At 44.0% G+C, this 19,831-nt stretch overlaps 1 protein-coding gene across 2 annotated transcripts in view; it reads right to left on the bottom strand.

The window, feature by feature from the left end:
- RNFT2 (ring finger protein, transmembrane 2) overlaps nucleotides 1-19,831 on the bottom strand; it is a 276,550-nt gene that overhangs the window by 139,231 nt on the left and 117,488 nt on the right. For both annotated transcript variants that reach the window (XM_085633800.1, XM_085633798.1), the window contains 2 exons: nucleotides 2,701-2,777; nucleotides 1,531-1,631 (listed from right to left, as the gene is read on the bottom strand). In XM_085633800.1, the coding sequence (XP_085489926.1) occupies nucleotides 1,531-1,631; nucleotides 2,701-2,777 (178 nt within the window). The remainder of the gene's footprint in view (nucleotides 1-1,530; nucleotides 1,632-2,700; nucleotides 2,778-19,831) is intronic.

Genomic DNA, 19,831 nt, shown 5'->3' with positions numbered 1-19,831 from the left:
TGTATCTACTATAATCGTCTCAACCTGGCCCCCATGGGGAAACACTCCTTTAAAGCTAGAGCCTTGGGTGCCATAGATCAGTTTTTTTGGCATGAGAGAGAAATGAAAAACTTAATTGTAATCCTAATTATCCATAAGGGGTATCCTCGTATAATTTGTAACACAACTAGACGTGTGCTTATGTGCAGGATACAAAATGTATTAAATATATTTTCGGTAGTTAATCAAATAACTGTAGAACACTCTAGTAAAGTTTACTTGTAAATTTAGTTCTCCACCATGGTACCGCAGTGCGCTCAACCACGGGCTATCGTTGGCTATAGGATGGTTCCGGGAATCCCGTAATGGAGAAACAGCTTTTTTTATTCCCTGGAGGTAGGGGTTTGAAGCACCACGTGAGAATGAGTAGTAACGTTCATTATTTCAAAACTATCAATACATTCTCCTCGAAAATGACTAAAACTTTACTATAAAGGTTTACTTTGTGCTGTGAAAAAAAAAACAGTATCTATTAAATAGGCCACAGTTTCCTTCATTGTTCCTTCTCCATATTGAAGGTATTCCCCGAACTGAAAAAAGCAACAAAAAGCATTTACTCCTTCATATTCCTTTTTGTACATCAGAAATTCTCAGACGAGATGGCAAAACTAATTTCGCCCACCCTCACTAACCTACTTCATTGAGATATTTCCTGACATTGACAAGGATAGCAATAGTCACACCGCCAAGGATAGCAGTAGTCACACCGCCAAGGATAGCAGTAGTCACACTGCCAAGGATAGCAGTAGTCACACCGCCAAGGATAGCAGTAGTCACACCGCCAAGGATAGCATTAGTCACACCGCCAAGGGTAGCAGTAGTCACACCGCCAAGGGTAGCAGTAGTCACACCGCCAAAGGTAGCAGTAGTCACACCGCCAAGGATAGCAGTAGTCACACCGCCAAGGGTAGCAGTAGTCACACCGCCAAGGGTAGCAGTAGTCACACCGCCAGATATGCCAATAACCTTGTGCACTCGGAAGACCTTTCCTGACAGAGAAGACCACTCATATACATTATTCTTTCCTGTTTAAGGTATGCTATGGTAGTGTGTATCTGCAAAATTGTTCTCCCGAAGTCGGCAACGTAAATTGTCTCAATAACCAATTTATTTACAAATTCAGTTGGCAAAAACAATACTGCATCCACTACCAGTTTTTTCTCCCTCGTCTTGCAAAAATTCCACATCAGTGGTAAACAGTCAATTGATAAATCCCAACTCTGCTGCTCCTCCCTCGCCATGTCCCAGAGATGGATTCCGGATAGATTTTGGCCTATCTTGACTTTATTCAAATAGTATACACATTTCTCCAGTTCCCCATTTTCTCACAGGCATTTCTTGACACAGTCAAACATGTTTCTGTAGGCCACTAAGACAATTAATAAACAGGAATCATTTATAGCCAAGGCATAATGCGGATTCCTATACAGAGTGAGGCACAGAACATTGCACATCCATACCCTGGTACCTCATCCTCAGAAAGCCACTCACCTGTTATACAAACGCTGGGAACTGAAGGTGTAGAGCAGGTACAAGGTGTTGCCAGAAAGGAAAATTGAGATCCAAAACACAACTAAGATGGATCGCTTCTCCTGGAAACAAATAAGTGAAAAACATACTTAAACTCTCGTAGTTACTAAAGAAGCAAGAGCCACATAGTGCAGCTCCAGCGTGGCGAAAATGGGTATACTTGGTAAGAGGCTCCATTGTTGTCCTTTCACTCTTTTGTTGTTTTTTTTATTTTCTTTCTCTTATTTTCTTTCCCGTTTTACTCTATTTTAATTTCTGTTCTTTCATTTAATTTCCACTAATTTCGAGGTTCTCTTTTGTTTCTTCTTATATTTATTGATTCTCTTAATTTTCAGTTCTTTTTTTCCTTTGGTTTCCATCTTAAATTTTGCAAATCTTTACTAGCTCATTACTTAAGGCGCTGGAGTAGAACATCATGATGTTATGTATAATTGATATATTATTTGCGAACAGTTATGTTTCAGTTTTAAATTCTGAATGCATTTTACATGTACTTAAAAGTAGTTGTACAGTTGTCACCAGCTTGCAAGGCTAACAGTTTGATTAACCTGATTTGACAAACACCTCCTTTAGCAATTCAATTTTGGTGAAGGTAAATACCCCAAAATCTTCAAAGTCCATCATCTGAATTAAGACTACCTACTGTTTACAAGCCACGTTTTGCCACTCCTTCAGTTTATGAAGATATCGCCTGTGGCTCATGAAACTACTTGTAGATTTTTGTTCAAAATTTAGTAAGATTGTCTACTTTAATGGAAATACTATACCCACACGATTCGCATGCGCCTCATTTCTTGGCTAAATATATTACACTCATGAAAGGATGACGTGTGTGCAAACGGTGAGAGTATTACATAAAATGGTTCTTTTCCACCCGGGAAGGGACTCACCTAAGCCCATACTTTTGAAACAATTTGCTTCACTGAATCCATGTCTCGCACTGCAATTGATAGAGCCTGTCTTAGTCAGCAGGTTAACACACTGTTGGCCATCATCACCACACATATTGCAATGAAAGGGTCGCTCGCTCCTATCGAGGGCCAGGGTCTCCAAATCAAACTCTAACATTTCTCGCATAAGCTTCAGCAGTGGGACCCTTATGGACTGCGGCGGGCTCTCCGTTGCACCTACCTTCAAGGACACCTGGTGCTTGACAGCAGAGTTTGCGTAGGCGAATGTGCTGACCATCCCAATGCAGACCGCAAGCCCTGCCAAAAAGGAGAAGCAATAGAGAATGTGACCACGTTCTAGTAAGTTCCAGCGAGCAGGTTAGCGATGTGATCAGTTGTAGACAGCCGAGAACTTGTAAAACAGAAAGAAACTCTGTAAAGGTTGTCTGTCTGCACTTGGGGCAATCCTAGCTCCTAGATGCACAGTGTTGTTGCAATACATTCATTTTTTAAGACCATCAAATAATTAAATGATTGTTACAGAAAAGGCGTAGTTCACCTGACTTTAGACGAGGCCGTCACCTGAGAGAAGCTACAGCTCACCTGGCAAAGGCAAGAAGTGATAGACGAAGGTGCTCACCAGCAGGTAAATCAGACGCCAGGACCTCTGGTAGATAGACAGGGCCAGTGGACCACATGGGCTCACTCTATGAAATCTGTTCCATGCTCTTCTGCACAAGAGTCAAACGCCCATTCACTATTAAGAAGCTGGCAGAGGGAGGGGACACCCTGCCCACTATTAGGCGAGCTCATCACTTGGGAGAAATGTGGAACAACGGCCTGCCAGGGTGGCTGACTCCGGAGTACGGGGCTCACGGTTCGATTCCCGGCGCCGGAGGCAGCTCAGCCCGGAAAACGACCTTAACAACGCGGTCAAAACACCGCAATACATTTACATTGCTGCTTTTACAACGCAAGTCTTTACAACGACTTGCGCTGGATGGCGCTATAGACTACGGAATAGTGTAATTTCCTATTCCAACACCATCCCTACTGTACGAAGGCTGGAGTTGGAATAGTAAATCATACTATTCCTAAGTCCAGCGGTCCCCAGCGCAAGTCGTCATAACGACTTGCGTTGTAAAAACAGCGATGTAATGTACCGCGATCTAAATGATTGCGTTGTAACATCATACATCCCTCAGCCCAGCACCCTGTGACTCTGGGCAATAGCTCGCTCAATATCCCCGATGGCCCCCAGCGCCTTGAGAACCTTAGGGGTGATTTGTTCACGCTTTACAAAACCCGGGTTATTATTATTATCATCACTGGGCAGTGGATGCGGGGAGCACCTGTGGGTCTCCATTAGACTCTTCCCCTTGGGTGAAAGGCTAGTTGGGGAGGCCAGCAGGTCCAAGGGGAACATGACCTGGCAAATTATACATGGAATGCGGTCTGCATAGGAAGACAGCATTTTTGTTTTAATTAACAAGGCCTAAGGTCTAAAAGTATTCAAAATAATAAAACTTCCAAAAGAAACAGAAAAAGGGGGGTAAGAGAGATTGAGATGAGAGGGGATGGACAGAATCTACAATTTTGTTTCATCAAGTCGATTATTTCACCTTTTTGGAAGTGGCCTAGTGGACACATTTCGTCCTAAAAATATGCTGGAAACTGTTAGATATAGATGGGAGGCTGTGCCTGCTGGCCAACATAAGAGGTCAAAAGACAGACCGTGTGTAACAGAAAAGTATATTTAATGTTAAAAAAAAACTTTAAGCTATACTCATGCTTCCCATTGCCCGAAGAATCATTTTTGTAATCACGATTGCTACTCTCAAAATGGAGTCCAGATGTTAAACAAACATGTTTTTTTCCTTCTTATCAGTGCAGGTGAGTAGTTTTTTCGGCTACCACGGATGCAGTTCACATTCCTTTTATGCAAAGTACAGTCGGTCTTCATGTGAGGAGCAGTCTCGCCTAACGCTTTTGACATTCTTCTAGTTACGTACAAAGAAAAACACCCACACTGACAGATTTACACAAAATCAAAACAAGCATTGGCAAAGCCAAAGGGTCTGGATATGATTTGCTAAAGTAGGCAGCGTTAGCACTTTACAGCAAACACATCAAGAAGCCAGCAGAAAGGATGGTTGTGAATTAGTACCCTGAGCAATTCAATATACACATGGATGTTGGTGCAAGGAAAACAGTGTGCGCACCGGCATGAAGGCAACGGAGGCTACCAGCTTAGCACCAGCCACATCACATAGGAGCATTTTTGCACCAGAGCCACGTGTTATTGGCCCATTACCTGCCTTTCTACTGACTTTTTCATGGTGGTGTCCCCACCAAGAAAAGGGCGGCGGACAGGCAGGTTATAATTAGGACGGTGGTGTAGGAGCGGGGACCACCTCCATTGGCCGCCTTTGCCTCTCCTGCCACCGCAGCAGGAGCAGGAATGTTGGCAGAGGCGGCGGTCTGGAGGCTGTCTCCCCGCCCGCATCGTAATTCGGTATGTGGGCGGTTGGACCACCAAACGGAGACAGCGGTTCCCGGACCACCAGGGTCGTAATCAGGCCCGAAGACTCAAAAACAATTAAAAAATGGATGAACCACTCTCCTCAGTACCCAAAAATTGTGAAACTGCATTCTGTGTAATGGTGTGAATATGGTGAAAAAACCCAGATATCTCTCTAAAATGGCTAAACCAAACATCACTAAAACAGGAGTGGGTACCAAATATTGTCAAGCAGTTTGTGTACCTTGATGAAGTTGATTCAGCCTTTTGGCTTAGAATGGTATAGGTAATTTGGAAGAAATTAGGTACAGGAAATTAAAAGTGGCCTAAAAATTGCCTATACAATGAACCCTCAACTGAAGTGTAACTAGAAACGAGCAAATATTGCCTCGGTTTGGTGTCACTAGAAACAATAGTTTTAACAGCTTTTATGGTAGTCTACTAAGATGAATTAATAAAAAAGTAACACATAACAAATCAGTTGAAGTGATCAAATCATTTGAAATTCCCCAGAAATAGTTAGACAGTATGAATGCTGCATACACACTCCTCATGACTTCAGGTACAATATCACGGAAGACCTCTGCAGAGACACATTACTGACAACCAGAGTTAGCAAATGCCCTCATATATAATATAACAGAGGTTGGAAAGAAACTCCTTTGTACAGTGGTCCATGGAGAATGATTGGAAACTATTAATAAGACGTCCTTTTAGCGATCATAGTGACATGAAATGCTGTTACTGTACTGATCAGACACCCTGCAGACTGCGCAGCGACTGAAGGCTGAGGGGCCTGTGTAGGCAAGTAGACAAGCTCAGTTGTTCACTGAAGAAGAGGTTGCTGAATATATTCATAGCCATGGAAAGTAGTTATAGGGGAAGCAATTCCATTCTTAGGGCCTGATTCACAAAGGGCCTCTGCACTCGTAGCGGCGGACCCACAGTTGTGGGAGTCTCTGCACTCAGGACGGAATCTCCGCAACGAGAAATCTCTAAACCTAAAGTTCGTATTGCGAAATATACAGAGAACAAAGACCGCTGCGGCCTGCTCACAAGTAATGGATATCCCTACACAGCCATGCAGCCGACTATCACACTCTAATGATCCCATTACACTTAACCAAGGGCAAAGTCCTAGGACAGGCGTCAGAGGGATGGGTATGAAGGGGTAAGCAGTGACGGAAAAGAAAGGATGAGATTAACCCAGAAAGTTCTGTTCTTAAGATTGGTAGACAGGCCTTTTCTCTATTCTGAATAGAATGATGGTCTGTGGGGTGGGGGGGGGGGGGGGGGGAGGGGGGAGAGAAGGGGATTGGTAACTAGAAGGAAGATTAGATATAAAAAGTTACCCACTAAGTTCGGGTGAGTCATGGAGCCAAACGGGCATATGCAAAAAAAAGGACCCTTTCAAATTGTTTATTTAGACAAAATATGTCCCCATAAACAATTGTTAAAAAATATCGATGCAACATCAACCAGGTTTAGAATCATTTAATTCCAAATACACAAAGATTGGCTAAAGCACAATCTGCTTTAAAATCCATTAAGCACACAAAGAAACATGGATTGAATATAATACAAACAAGTCGAAGCTTGGACCAACAGAATGGATGCCCACTACTCCCTCCCGCCCTCCCCCCACCCCCTCGCCCCCCGCATCGGGAAGACATGGCTTTTCGGAACCTTTTGATGCTTAGGAAATTATACTAACAAAACATTATCGGTTTACTGTTAGCCTGGAATTTGTAGGCCTGCATTAAATGACATGAAACGTGTGCCATGGAAGTACTTGTGGAAAGAAGACCCCCCCCCCCCGCATAACTGCTGCAGAAAGCCTCCCTGACTGGCACTAAGAAAGTATACCACACCGAGAGGGGTTAAAAACCCTCCTGGGAAAATGGTGGAGGCGGGGACTGCTTAGGGTAAACAAATCTCGTGATAGAAAATTAAGGTATATCTATGTATTCTAAAGTTCAATAAGCACGTTCAGTCTTCAGGTCGGTCAGGCACTGATAAGAGGTAGCAGGGAAAAAAAAACAGGTGGAGTATTTTATTGGTACGGCCTCTTGAAATGTGCGTTTAAAGGTAATATTTCATCCATTTTTTGTTTTACTTTTTAAGAAGATGCCTCAAGACTTCTCACGAAAAAGTGAAAATTACTTAGCAATGACAGTCAATTGCAACGCGGTAGTAGTTAAAAATTGCACTGGCGTTGCATTAGTCTGCCACCTAGTGGTTCAGTCCAGAGTACATTTGAAACGTTTGGAAACAACTGTTGAAGAGTCCGTTGGCAGGATCCAAACTGGATGGAAACACCTTGGAACATGCGGGATTATGATCACGTGGAAATACTTAATTTTAAGAATGAAAGTGAATCACAGACAAAGAGAGGGGAAACTTGTTTTTAAAGATGGTATGTCGCCAGCATTTGCATACCTCAGTGGTGGTTCCCATTGTTTTAATGGAGTTCCTTTCTGTATTGTATTGCAACATTTATATAGCGCTAAATGCCCCCTATGTGGGGCGCTGAAGCATTTGCCTACATAGGTAGCACGCAACACCGTGTATGGTGTGTGGTTGGAAGTGTGTTCTCCTGATTTTGATCCTGTGTAGGAAGTGTTTTCATGTCATAAGTGATGACCACTAAGGAGTGATTATCGTGTTATCGGACGCATTGCTATGGATGAAAAAGCATGCCAGACACACAAGCAGGTTCTGGTTTTCAGTAAGCTTGATGTTTTGAGCAGCTTTGCAGGTCCCTTTATGGTATTTCTTATGTTCATAGTCCACTTTGCTGGTCACTGCACTGGGTTGTCGATTCCGAGTTATTCTGTTTAAAGTGGATGGTCCTGAGCAATCCTGGGTTAAGAGAGAACTAGGAAGAGATCAGCCGGGATGGACTTTGTTAAAATCATCCCATTCGTCATTGTCATTGTGAGATGTCCAGAATCAATCATAGTATATAGCTAGTCAGGACCTACAGTGATGAACTAAAAAAGTCCTCCGTTGGCCAGCGGCATATGGCAAATCTCTACAGTTAGTCCATGCCTAATGAGATGGCAAGGAGTGGTTTACTGCTGTACACTGGCACACAGGGCCGGGCTGGCCATAGCGGGCACCGGGCAATCCCCCGGTGCGCCGCACGGGCTGGGGCCGGTTTTGGGCCCCTGGGGGCCGTTTTTGTTACAGGGCCGTTTTTGCAGCATAGCTGCAAAATCGGCCCTGTAACAAAATTGGCCGAAAACCGGCCCTCGCAAAGAGCTCGGCGGCACCCCCAAGGCCCGGGGGTCCAGCCGAGCACTTTGCCAGGGCCGGTTTTGGTTCTCAGTCCGGCCCTGCTGGCACAGTACTGGGTGGACATGACCATCAGTTTTGTCTTATGTGAGTGTGTGTCAAGCAGTGAAAGGGGATTATTTAGCAGTCTGTGTGAACTACAATCGTCTGAATGCTGAGTGGTATATTAGTTTCAGTGTAGGATATGTATTATATTGTATTGTAATTGCATTTGTATAGGACTTACTATCTCTGATGAGGAGTTGTAGTGCTTTACACAAAGTAGCACGCTGCTCCGGAACCCAAGGTTATTTTTTTGGGGGGGTTATTGTTGGTTACTGAGATTAGTCTTGTGCTCTAAAGGAAACTTTTCCATACATTTACTTTAGTGTCTATGTCGTAGATTAAATTAATAAGAGTTCGGCACTATCTTTAGTGGGTAAAGCGTATGTGAGTTCATGCATTTGTTGGCAGTTTTATTAGTTGTCAAATAATCTAGTCCTGTGCACACGTCTTCGTATGATTTTTAGAAATTTAGTTCCAAGGTAAAAAGCAAAAGTCAAGTCCCAAAGTGAATGTTCTTTTGTTCCTTTTTTATTCTGGAAAAACCACAGAGTACAGCCAACACAGATTTAGTCTTTTAGGGTGTGACCCCTAGACTTCTTCAGGGCTGTATGGCTACTCGAGTTTTGCAGTTTTATGCCTAATGTCCGGTTGTAATTCTGACCCGGTTCAGGCCAATCTAAGATATTAACCTCTTGTCCCAAGAGAATGCAACTCCCCAATCTCTGGAAGTGTGACAATCTCAATTCTTATGAAAAACTGTAATCATATATTATATGAACCAAATCACGTAGTGTGTCCTGTGCAACTGAAACAAGTAAGTTTCATAAATCAAGACATCGGGCATATCCCCCCCCCCCCCCCCGCCCCCCCCCCCCGAGACATACAGCGAGTACGCTGATCTACGTCGTCCTTCCCCGGATTCCGGACATAGATCTGCACACTTGTGGAAAAGTGTAAATTCTATGTTAGCATAAGCGGCAGCCATTTTTGACTATCACATCCATTTAGTTTCTGTTGCGTTCATTTTACTCTCTGCAGTTCGCCTTTTCACCCAGCCTGTGTCCTTAACTTTAGCTGAGGTGAACAACCTTTACAACGCAACTATTACAACGCACTACACTTACAACAAAATTTTTACAACGCAACATCCACTACAACGCATTCCATTACATCGCATGACACTACAACGCATGTTTAAAAACTACCTTTACAACGCATTCCATTACATCGCATACTACCTTTACAACGCATACCATTACAACGCAATCCAACACGTACCCTACTGTTGCACCCCCTGGAGTTAGAATAGTAATTTTTACCCCTATACTATCCAATACTTACCTTAAATGCAATTTAATATTATGCGTTGTAATGGTATGCGTTGTAAAGGTAGTATGCGATGTAATGGAATGCGTTGTAAAGGTAGTTTTTAAAAATGCGTTGTAGTGTCATGCTATGTAATGGAATGCGTTGTAGTGGATGTTGCGTTGTAAAAAATGCGTTGTAAGTGCATGCGTTGTAAAAGTGTGCGTTGTAACGACATACATCCTTAGCTGACCTCTCTGACATGGTCAATCTGATGTACGTGCTGGGGGGCTGCAGCTGCCGGTGCACCTGGTCTCAGATGTTTTCAATTGATTGCTTATTGCCACCATAAACATTCCTTACTCCCCCTCCTCATCTCCTGACCACCTGGTCACCCATCTGCTCTTGTTGGCCTGTAGCTTTTTCCATGCTTAAACCTGTTCCCTCCAGTTTTCCTTCCCATGCAATTACACGGCAACAAACTGTATATAAGGGTGATGGTTTTTGTATTCAATGTACTTCCTCCCACAACACTTTAGAGTGTTGTCCGGACGCAGTCCCACTCATGAGTGTTTAATAAACTTGGTTTGTTTTACTTCAACTCCATTGCCAATCTCTCTTTATTAGTCTTCAGACCCGTGGACGAGAGGGTGACCCTGCACCAGTGTGCCCTCACGGGGGTACATTTCCACAACTGGAGTCCAGCACCTGGTCTTGACGGAAGATCGAAATTATCACTGAGGACGTGCACTGCATGAGAAGACCTTTGCAGCCAACGTGAACTTTCTGGTTTTCCTGACTTGACCCTCGGGGTGGTGGCCGGTCTCGACTGGGGCTTCTTGGTGAATTTTGCAGTGACCATTAGGTCAACCTGAGATTGGCAGGTGGGAGTTGAAGACTTCTGTTTGGTAAGGTTGCTGATGTGGCACTCTTGAGATTTTTGGTTTTGGTATTCATTCTTTGCAAAGACTGAAGGCAGGTAATGTGGGGATTTTTCTCCTTTTGAAACTGGTTTTGTATAGTAATATTTTACACATATCAGTAAAACATGCCTATTTTTAGCAAGTTTTGTAAGTGGTGCTGCTGTTGCAGTACAAGAAATGGTTTTGAACAAAGTAAGCCGGCTCCTCCAGAAGCGACGCCGAATAGAGAGATGTATATAAAATACGGTATTTGTCACAAAATGTATGGCTCATTGTGGAACAAATACACCAAGAAAGAATCTGACCTACAGAGGCCAGTAAATGGATCATTTGATTTTAAGAAGGTGCAGTATGTGGAACGGTGTTTGTTCAAAAGGAAGAGTAGACAGGATATGTTTGATAGTTTGCGTATGTGGGATAAGGAAGTGCGAGAGAGAGCGAAGAAAGCGGAAGTTGTAGCACAGAAAGAACAGCGGAAAACGATGTATCAGAAATGTGTTGAATTGAGAGACAAAGAAATGCAGGAAAGGCTAGAAAAGGTAGAAAGAGAACGTTGATTGCAGACGAATGGTCAGTACCATATTAGATGTCCTGTTAATCCAATACTTAATAAGCCTCATGATGATTCTATCTTAGAGCGACCCCCACCCCCGTATAAATCTCCTGATCGAGTGCCCCGGAGGGAGGTACTTCAGATGAGGAAATATTTCCCTCAAAAGAGTTGGACAAAGATAAGCAACTCATACGACAGACTCGCTCCACTTTATCTAGCGAAGAGAAAGATAAATTAAAGGGCAGTGCTAGAGAGGAATCTCGGCGGAAAAAACCACAGCGACGGTCCTCACAATTATGGTTCAGGCTTGGGAAGAAGCAAAACAGCTATATTTTTTAGAAAATTTCTGTTGGAATGTATTATATAATTGGCAACATATCTCTGATGAACCAGGCCCAAAAGACTTGAATGCAGATTATAAGCAGTTAGAGATGGGACTTGCCATTTCAAAAACATACCTGATACAATTAGACGAGCGGTTAAACTACGGGATGACACATTAAAACTGCAAAAGGAAAAATAATTATTTAAACAGCAGCATAAACCGTAGAAATAGAAAAGTCTAAGACAGAGAATGCAGATGTCCCAATCAATGCGAATAATCCAAGTAGTAGTATGCTTGCTATGAAACCAATGCGTGAAGCCGCACCTCTGTATGTTCCCCCGAAGGGTGCAGGAACAAGTGATGATAAGGGTTCTGATGAGGCAAAGGGATATTTCATATATAATTGGGTCTACACTCCTAGAAGTAGAACAGATGTTATGGCCCTTAAGGCTGCCTTGCCCGAACCCTGGAAAAATCCCGCCGCCTTCTATGATGTGGTGGAAGGAGCCATCAGTTCTTGCACTATGACCTTAGCAGATATAGATATGTTCTTTGGGCTTATTTTGCCCCCTGATATGTGGACAACTATACGTAAAATTGATGACGCTGCGGCATTTGGTGAAAGTTGGGAAAGATTAGAAAAAAGAGATGCGAACAGGACACCTGCCCAGAAGCCCCTACAGGAGATATTAGATCTTCCCAAAGCTATTGTGACTAAATTAAAGACTCTCATACCCCCTAAGTAAATAGACTGGACTACGTTAGCGTCTTGTAAACAGAAAAAGGAGGAGTCAGTTTCGGACTTCTTTTCAAGATTTGAAGAGACATTTCATGATTTTAGTGGCCAGTAACTGGCGACGAAACGGGTCAACACCTGTTTGTTGACAAATTTGTTGCTAATATGTTACCTGAAATATCTAGTCGCCTCAAGGCCAGTGAAAGTTCTTGGACCACATCCTCCCCAAGTTCCCTTTTGACAATGGCACAATATTATGAGCGACAGGAACAGGAAGTGAAGGGAGGATAAAAAGGTTAAATATTTAAAAACAAAGGTTATGATGGCTCAGGCGTATGGTACACTATTTAGGAGAGGTGGAGGAGGCGGACGTGCAATGCATACACCCGGAGCACTCCCTCTCCTTCTGGCAAATTTGTCTCCTGACCAGTGCGCTTATTGTAAGGAGACTGGGCACTGGCATTTTGAGTGCCCTCTTTTGCAAGGCCAACAATACCAGCTGGGAAGGGGAAGTATGAGAGGGCATCCAGGGAGCGTACGTAGCAAGGGAGGTGCAGGTGCTCGCCCCCGGTTTGAGGCAGTTGAACACGGTCCAAATTATCTTTAATACTTTTGACAAACGCCATCAGTACCAAATGACGGACTATTCTGCTGATACACTCACAGATTCCGATTATGCATAGGGATGCCTAGGAGAGGGTGTGGGACCGGTTGAGGTGCCAGTAGATCAAATGGGTCCCTATGTTGACGCAAATGTCTTGGGATCTACTGATCGGTTTCTGGTTGATACAGGGGCTACCCGTAGTGCCCTATCTATAAGACTGGTTCCTAGGGATCAATGGAACGCCTACACCTAGCCCACTATCACAGCCACTCGAATTTGGACTACATAAATTCACTACAGCATGTCCATTCTTGCTCTCCCTTAACACTCCAGATAACATTGTATGTGTCGATATGCTAAAATATTTTAGTGCTACAATACGCTGTTCCCCAGAAGGTGTAGGTGTTATCCTTAATGACAACTATCCACTCATTGATAGATCTTGCCTTATCAATGAGGACGCCGCTCTGGCGTCCCTACCTTGTACTTTGTGGGCTAGATCAGACACTGATGTGGGCCAAATGGTTATTCCATCTGTACAAATTCAAGTGAGGGAGGGTGCCTTGTTGCCTCGTTTCTCGAGAGGGCGGGGAAGCACTAGCCGGTATTGTCCAGAATTTGATTAAAGTGGGTGTAGTGGAAGAGGTTCCCAATAATACCTGCAATAGCCCTATCCTTCCTATTTTGAAAAAGGACACTGATAATAAGATTTACAGCTTCATATTTGATTTGCGGGAGGTTAATAAAATAGTGGTGCTCAAATATCCCGTAGTTTCTGACATAACAACCCTCCTCACTATGGTCCCTCCCACTGCCACCACATTCTCCGTAATTGATTTGAAGAACACATTCTTCTCAATACCCATTCACCCGGACAGCCGTTATCTATTTGGATTCACACTGAAAAACAGATCCTTCAGGTTCTGTAGAGCACCACAGGGCTATACAGAAAGTCCTAGTATTTACAGTCAAGCATTTAAGAGACAACATGATTCTTTTCCTGTACCAAAAGGGATGGCCCTCATTCAGTATGTGGATGACATTCTGCTAGCTGCAGACACTCCTGAGCAATGTGAAGAAGTGTCATTGTTACTGTTATCATTTCTTGCATCACATAATCACAAAGTCTCTAGAAAGAAATTGCAATATTGTAGACAGCAGGTTACCTACTTAGGTCACCTCCTGTCTAAGGAGGGCGGTGCGCTCATGCCAGATCGCATTCCGACCATTCTAGATACTCCTGTGCCCCGTACTCAAAAGGATGTCCGTGCATTGATTGGCTTTACTTCTTTTTGTAGGCAGTGGATCCCCAGTTTTTCGCACATTGTTAAACCTTTGTTAGCCCTTTTGACCAAAGACACCCCGATGCCCCTCCCATGGACCACTGAATGCCAGAGGGCCTTCCGACAGTTACGCCAAGCCCTCTGCTCTGCACCAGTATTAGGTACTCCTGACTACACTAAAACTTTCACACTATGTACATGAAAGGGAAGGTTGTGTCCTCGGTCTTAGCACAGATGCAACGTGATAAGCAACGCCCGTGTGCATATTTTTCAGCTGTCCTTGACAAAGTTGCTCGCGCGCTGCCTGGATGTTTCCGAGCAGTGGCAGCAACGGCTGTATCCATACACCAGAGTGAAGGAATAGTTTTATCACACAAACTGCTTGTGTTAGTACCCCATTCAGTGGCCAGCCTGGCTAAACCAAACAGAGACGCAGCATTTGACTAGTGCTTGGTTGACAGGATAAGAATTGACACTTTTGGACCCCCCAATATCACGCTAAAAAGATGCTTGACACTAAATCCGGCCACATTATTGTCATTTCCATCTACTCAGCCTCAGTCACAAGAGTCACATGATTGCATATTTCTCACTGAAGAGCAAACAAAAGGTTGTGTTGACCTACAAGATACTCCCTTCTCCATTACAGACGGGGAGTTATGGGTTGATGGGTCATGTTTGAAATTGTCCGATGGCACTAAATCAGCTGCCTATGCTATTACGACACTCCAGACAATAGTTGAGACAGCTTGTATACCACAGAAATCAGTTCAAGCAGCTGAACTGATTGCTCTAACTAGAGCATGTGAGCTTAGTAAAGACCGGATTGTCAATATCTACACTGATAGTCAGTATGCGTTCGGGATAGCACACAACTTTGGCTGCCACTTCACACGGAACACAGATAGTGCATGGAGAATTAGTACACAATCTCCTCGCCTTAACCTATCCCAAGAAAATAGCTATTGTCAAGTGGAGAGCACACAAAAAGGTGACCGATAAAATAGGAGCAGATAATGCCTTTGCGGATCGCACAGCTCGTGAGACAGCAACGCAGCAAAGCACCACGTCTATGTATGTGGTTAAGTCGCAAGCTGAACGTTGGCATGATGCTAGACAGGAAGTGTTGGATATGCAACAATCTGCCTCCTTTGATGAGTTAGACTAATGGTCTAAGGAGGGAGCACTGGACGATGAGGACTGTTGGAGGAGCAAAGATATGACTAAATGGAAGTTGCCCACTGCATACCTCTACCCTCTGATCTATATGGCACATGGTCCAGCCCATGTTGGCGCATCTTCAGAAGCAAAGCAGCTTATGCAAGTCTGGGACCATCCTGACATTGCTGCTACCGCTAAAAAAATAGTCCAGTCTTGCCTAGTTTGCCTCCAGTACAATCCTGGGAAGGGAACACAGACTCCAGTACGAGGGTTTGCGACACCAACTGCCCCCTTTGAGATCCTTCAGATGGACTATATCCAGTTTGAGTGCTGCAATAACCTCAAATATGTCTTTGTAGTTTGCGCCTTCAGCAAATGGGTGGAGGCATATGCTACGAAAGACAATACAGCCCTCACAACAGCGAAAATACTCCTGAAGGAATTCTTTCCTCGATTCGGTGTTTGCCGAGCTTTATGGAGTGATAATGGGCCTCATTTCATTGGACAGGTTGTAGAATATGTTATGAAAGGGCTAGGGGTCAAGCAGAAGTTCCATGCTGCTTTTCACCCACAGTCAGCAAGCTTGGTGGAACGTTATAACTCTACATTGAAACTGAAATTGGCAAAAATACAGGCTTCCACTTCTTTAAAATGGCCTGATGCATTGCCCTTAGCACTGCTTTCCATCAGATCAATACCGCATACACGCTCTGGGCTTACCCCATATGAGGTCGTGTTCAGCAGGCCCATGAATATTTGGGGGTTCCTAAGCCTCGCCCTATACACGATGTGCATCACACATTAACGAGTGATTATCTGTCTCAGTTGACTGACAGTTTACTTTCTATTCATCAGCAGGTTTGAGAAGCTCTCCCGGACAGGTCACAAGGTGATGGACATGACCTGCGTCCGGGAGACTTTGTAATGGTTAAGGCTTTCCAACGAACAACTGTCTGGAACCTCGCTGGAAGGGCCCCGAACAAGTCCTCCTCGCCACCCGAACTGCAGTCCGAGAGACCAACAGGAAGAATTTGACCCACGCCACCCACTGCAAAGAGGTTCCGCTCGCCTTAGTGGATCCGGCTGCGGTGCAGGATCACCGCGACATCCTGGTCACAGAAACGGGACGAGCTACATAACTGAAAGAACTGAGGAAGTTTTTCTGGATCACACTATCCCCGGTACATCCAGGTACCTACTCCGAGCCCGGAAGAAAGGCGCTCCATTGCAAAACAAGACAGGTGAAGCCATTGTCCTGAGTGGTAAAGTCTGACTACAAAGGGGGGTCAGCCTATTAGTGGCTACTCGTCCCAACCTCAGTGAAGAAACCAACGTCCACTCAGGACTCTTAGGGCGCTACCTTTCTTGTCGTTTACCAAAAAATGATCCCCCCCTAAGGAGAAGAAGGGGATTGTTACGACCATGTGTAATGGCTGTACACTTTGCATCCTTGGTTTGACTTTGACTGCTGCCCTGGTCGCTACTGTAATGTGGGTAGTGGAGGAAGTAATGCCTGGGGCTTCCTTGCTCAACACTACTGCTACATCGCATGCTGCAAAGGAACACCATTATTTCGATTTGCCGCAACATGCACAGGGGTATCGGCAAAATCTGAGAAACAACTCATTTCTTCAAATGTTGCATCAGACACACCAGCTAAGCAATGCTGCTAACTGTTGGGTTTGTGGCAAGATTCCTCCTCATCAGAACATAAAAGGAATCCCGTTGCCACCACTGCCATTTTCTCACAATGGCTCATGCCGAGCTTGGTTCGAGCTTCTATATGCTTCCTACAAATGTAACCTCTCAGAAACATGGGATATGGGCGACCTCAACGCCAAACTGAATAAAGTATGCTATCCCAACGAAGATGGGGACCCAAAAGCCAAGGGGACTGTCTTGGAGATGGAAGAACATAGTAGAGGAAATGCAGCAACAAAATATATGTGTAGCCAAACTCTAGATCGGCTAAAGGAAATGGGACCCCTGTTATTTCTGTTGTTCTGACTACTGTCCCCCTCTGTGTACAGAGTACAGGCAATGTGCTAGTGGGTCACAGTAACTGTACTACAGTGTTGCAAATGTCCACGAGGGGCCAAAGCAGCTTCCTTGCATCACGTCATACTTATTTAGTTTGTGGAGCTAAGGCATACTACTTTCTACCTTCAGGCTGGTCTGGTACCGGTTACATAGCCTTCCTCTTGCCACCTGTATTTCTAGCTTCCCCAACATACCACCAAGATTTGCAATTGTTTAATCACCACGTTGGTAGTAGGAGAAAACGTGCCATCGATGGCTCTGTAGTCGATCAGACAGAGACCACATGGGAACAAAATACAGACTTTAATAAAGCATTTTTCTTCTTCGTTGGCCCAGTACAAAACAGTAAGCTGGTCCGTCGCCTCACTCGTACAATGGAGGCAGTGATTAATCAGACAACTGCGGCCTTAGGAATCTTGACGGAAGAACAAGCCTCAATCCGCATGGTCACTTTACAGAATAGACTTGTTCTAGGTGTTATTCTAGGTGACCGTGGTGGAGCATGCAGTTTCATCAGATACAGCTGCTGTGTTTTCATACCGGACAATTAGCAATCTGTCTATGCGGCCATCTCCAAACTACACAAGATAGCTACCGAAATACATCAAGACCCAGGAACATGGACTTGGACTGGGTGGTTTTGGAACTTACTTTAAGTTTGGGGTTTAAAAGTATTATCAGTCCTGTTCATATTAGTAGCTATTATCTTCTCTTGTTGTTTGTGTGTTCATTGTGGACCAATGGTCTGTTCACTCTGTACTTCTGCCTTTACTGCCTGCATACCGTCTAAAGCAAATGTCCAAAATGTAAATGCCCGCTTAGCAGTGGAACGAGAAATACATAGGCTAATGATAATAGACGTTGAGGATGTACGCTATGCTCCTTAGAAGGGAAAAAAAACTGTCTTAGCTTATGCTAAAAGGGTTGTCTGTGGAAAAGTGTAAATTCTATGTTAGCATAAGTGGCAGCCATTTTTGACTGTGGCATCCATTTCGTTTGTCGTGTTAATTTTACTCTCTGCTTTTCGCCTTTTCACCCAGCCTGTGTCCTCAACTTTAGCTGACCTCTCTGACATGGTCAATCTGATGTACGTGCTGGGGGCTGCAGCTGCCGGAGCACCTGGTCTCAGATGTTATCAATTGATTGCTTATTGCCGCCATAAACATTCCTTACTCCCCCTCCTCATCTCCTGACCACCTGGTCACCCATCTGCTCTTGTTTGCCTGTAGCTATTTCCATGCTTAAACCTGTACTCTCCAGTTTTCCTTCCCATGCAATTACACTGCAACAAACTGTTGATGGTTTTTGTATTCAATGGACTTCCTTCCACAACACTTTAGAGTGTTGTCCAGACGCAGTCCCACTCATGAGTGTTTAATAGACTTGGTTTGTTTTACTTCAACTCCAGTGCCGATCTCTCTTTGTTAGTCTTCGGACCCGTGGACGAGAGGGTGACCCTGCACCAGTGTGTCCTCACGGGGGTACATTTCCACATACTCGCTATAGGTCTCGAGGCAGATAAGCCCGATGTCTTGATTTATTAAACTTACTTGTTTCAGTTGCACAGGACACACTACGTGATTTGGATCGTATCATATATGATTACAGTTTTTCATAAGAATTGAGATTGTCACACTTCCAGAGATTGGGGAGTTGCATTCTCTTGGGACAGGAGATTAATAGCTTGGATTGGCCTGAACCGGGTCGGAATTACAACCGGACATTAGGCATAGAACTGCAAAACCCGAGTAGCCATACAGCCCTGAAGAAGTCTGGGGGTCACACCCTAAAAGACGAAACAAGTGTTGGCTGGACTCTGTGGTGTTTCCAGAATAAAAAATGAACAAAAGAACATTCACATTGTGACTTGACTTTTTACCTTGGAACGAAATTTAAAAAAAATCACACAAAGACGTGTGCACAGAAATAGATTATTTGATATTTTGGACCGGTTGGTCCACTTTGGAGGGTTTTAGGTGGTTTCCTTTGCCTGTTGTAATCTGTTACTATTTTACAAAGAACGACAAACTGCAGGCGCCGCACTTTCCTGTGTTAATTAACACCCCCCTTTTCTTGATTAGTATTATTAGTTATGGTAGAGGAGATCAGCATTAGAATTTGGGGTATTAGTTAAGGGGACGGGCACCCACCTCAAATAATAATCACAATCCCTGTCGGAGTGAACTTAAATAAAACTCTACTTAACCATCTGGTAGCTTGGCACAGAAGCATCCAGGCTTCACTTAGAGGCAATGAGTAAAGTCTTTATACAGTACTCAAACAGCAATAAAGTGACAACACAACACAAGAACAGTACCAAAGTAATTTAGAAAAGTAGAGAATATTTTAATAATTAAAATGACACCAAAACGACAAAAGTCCAATCAGCGAGACCGGAAATATGAGTTTTGAAAAAGTTTTAGGTATAAACTGTTTTAGATAAAAATAGTGTCAAGAAGCTCAAAGCTACAACTCTGGTTATCTGGTCGTGCGGGACCGTGTCACAAGTTGAGGTCAACTATAGTGGGGCGTGGGCCAGATGCAGGATCAGATTTGTTTAGCTGGCTTACCTTCTGACT

The sequence above is a fragment of the Triturus cristatus genome, chromosome 11 (assembly GCF_964204655.1).
Source record: "Triturus cristatus chromosome 11, aTriCri1.1, whole genome shotgun sequence".
Taxonomy (NCBI): domain Eukaryota; kingdom Metazoa; phylum Chordata; class Amphibia; order Caudata; family Salamandridae; genus Triturus; species Triturus cristatus.
Note: the sequence above shows the minus strand (reverse complement) of the source record. Positions and strands in the feature narration are given on the sequence as shown.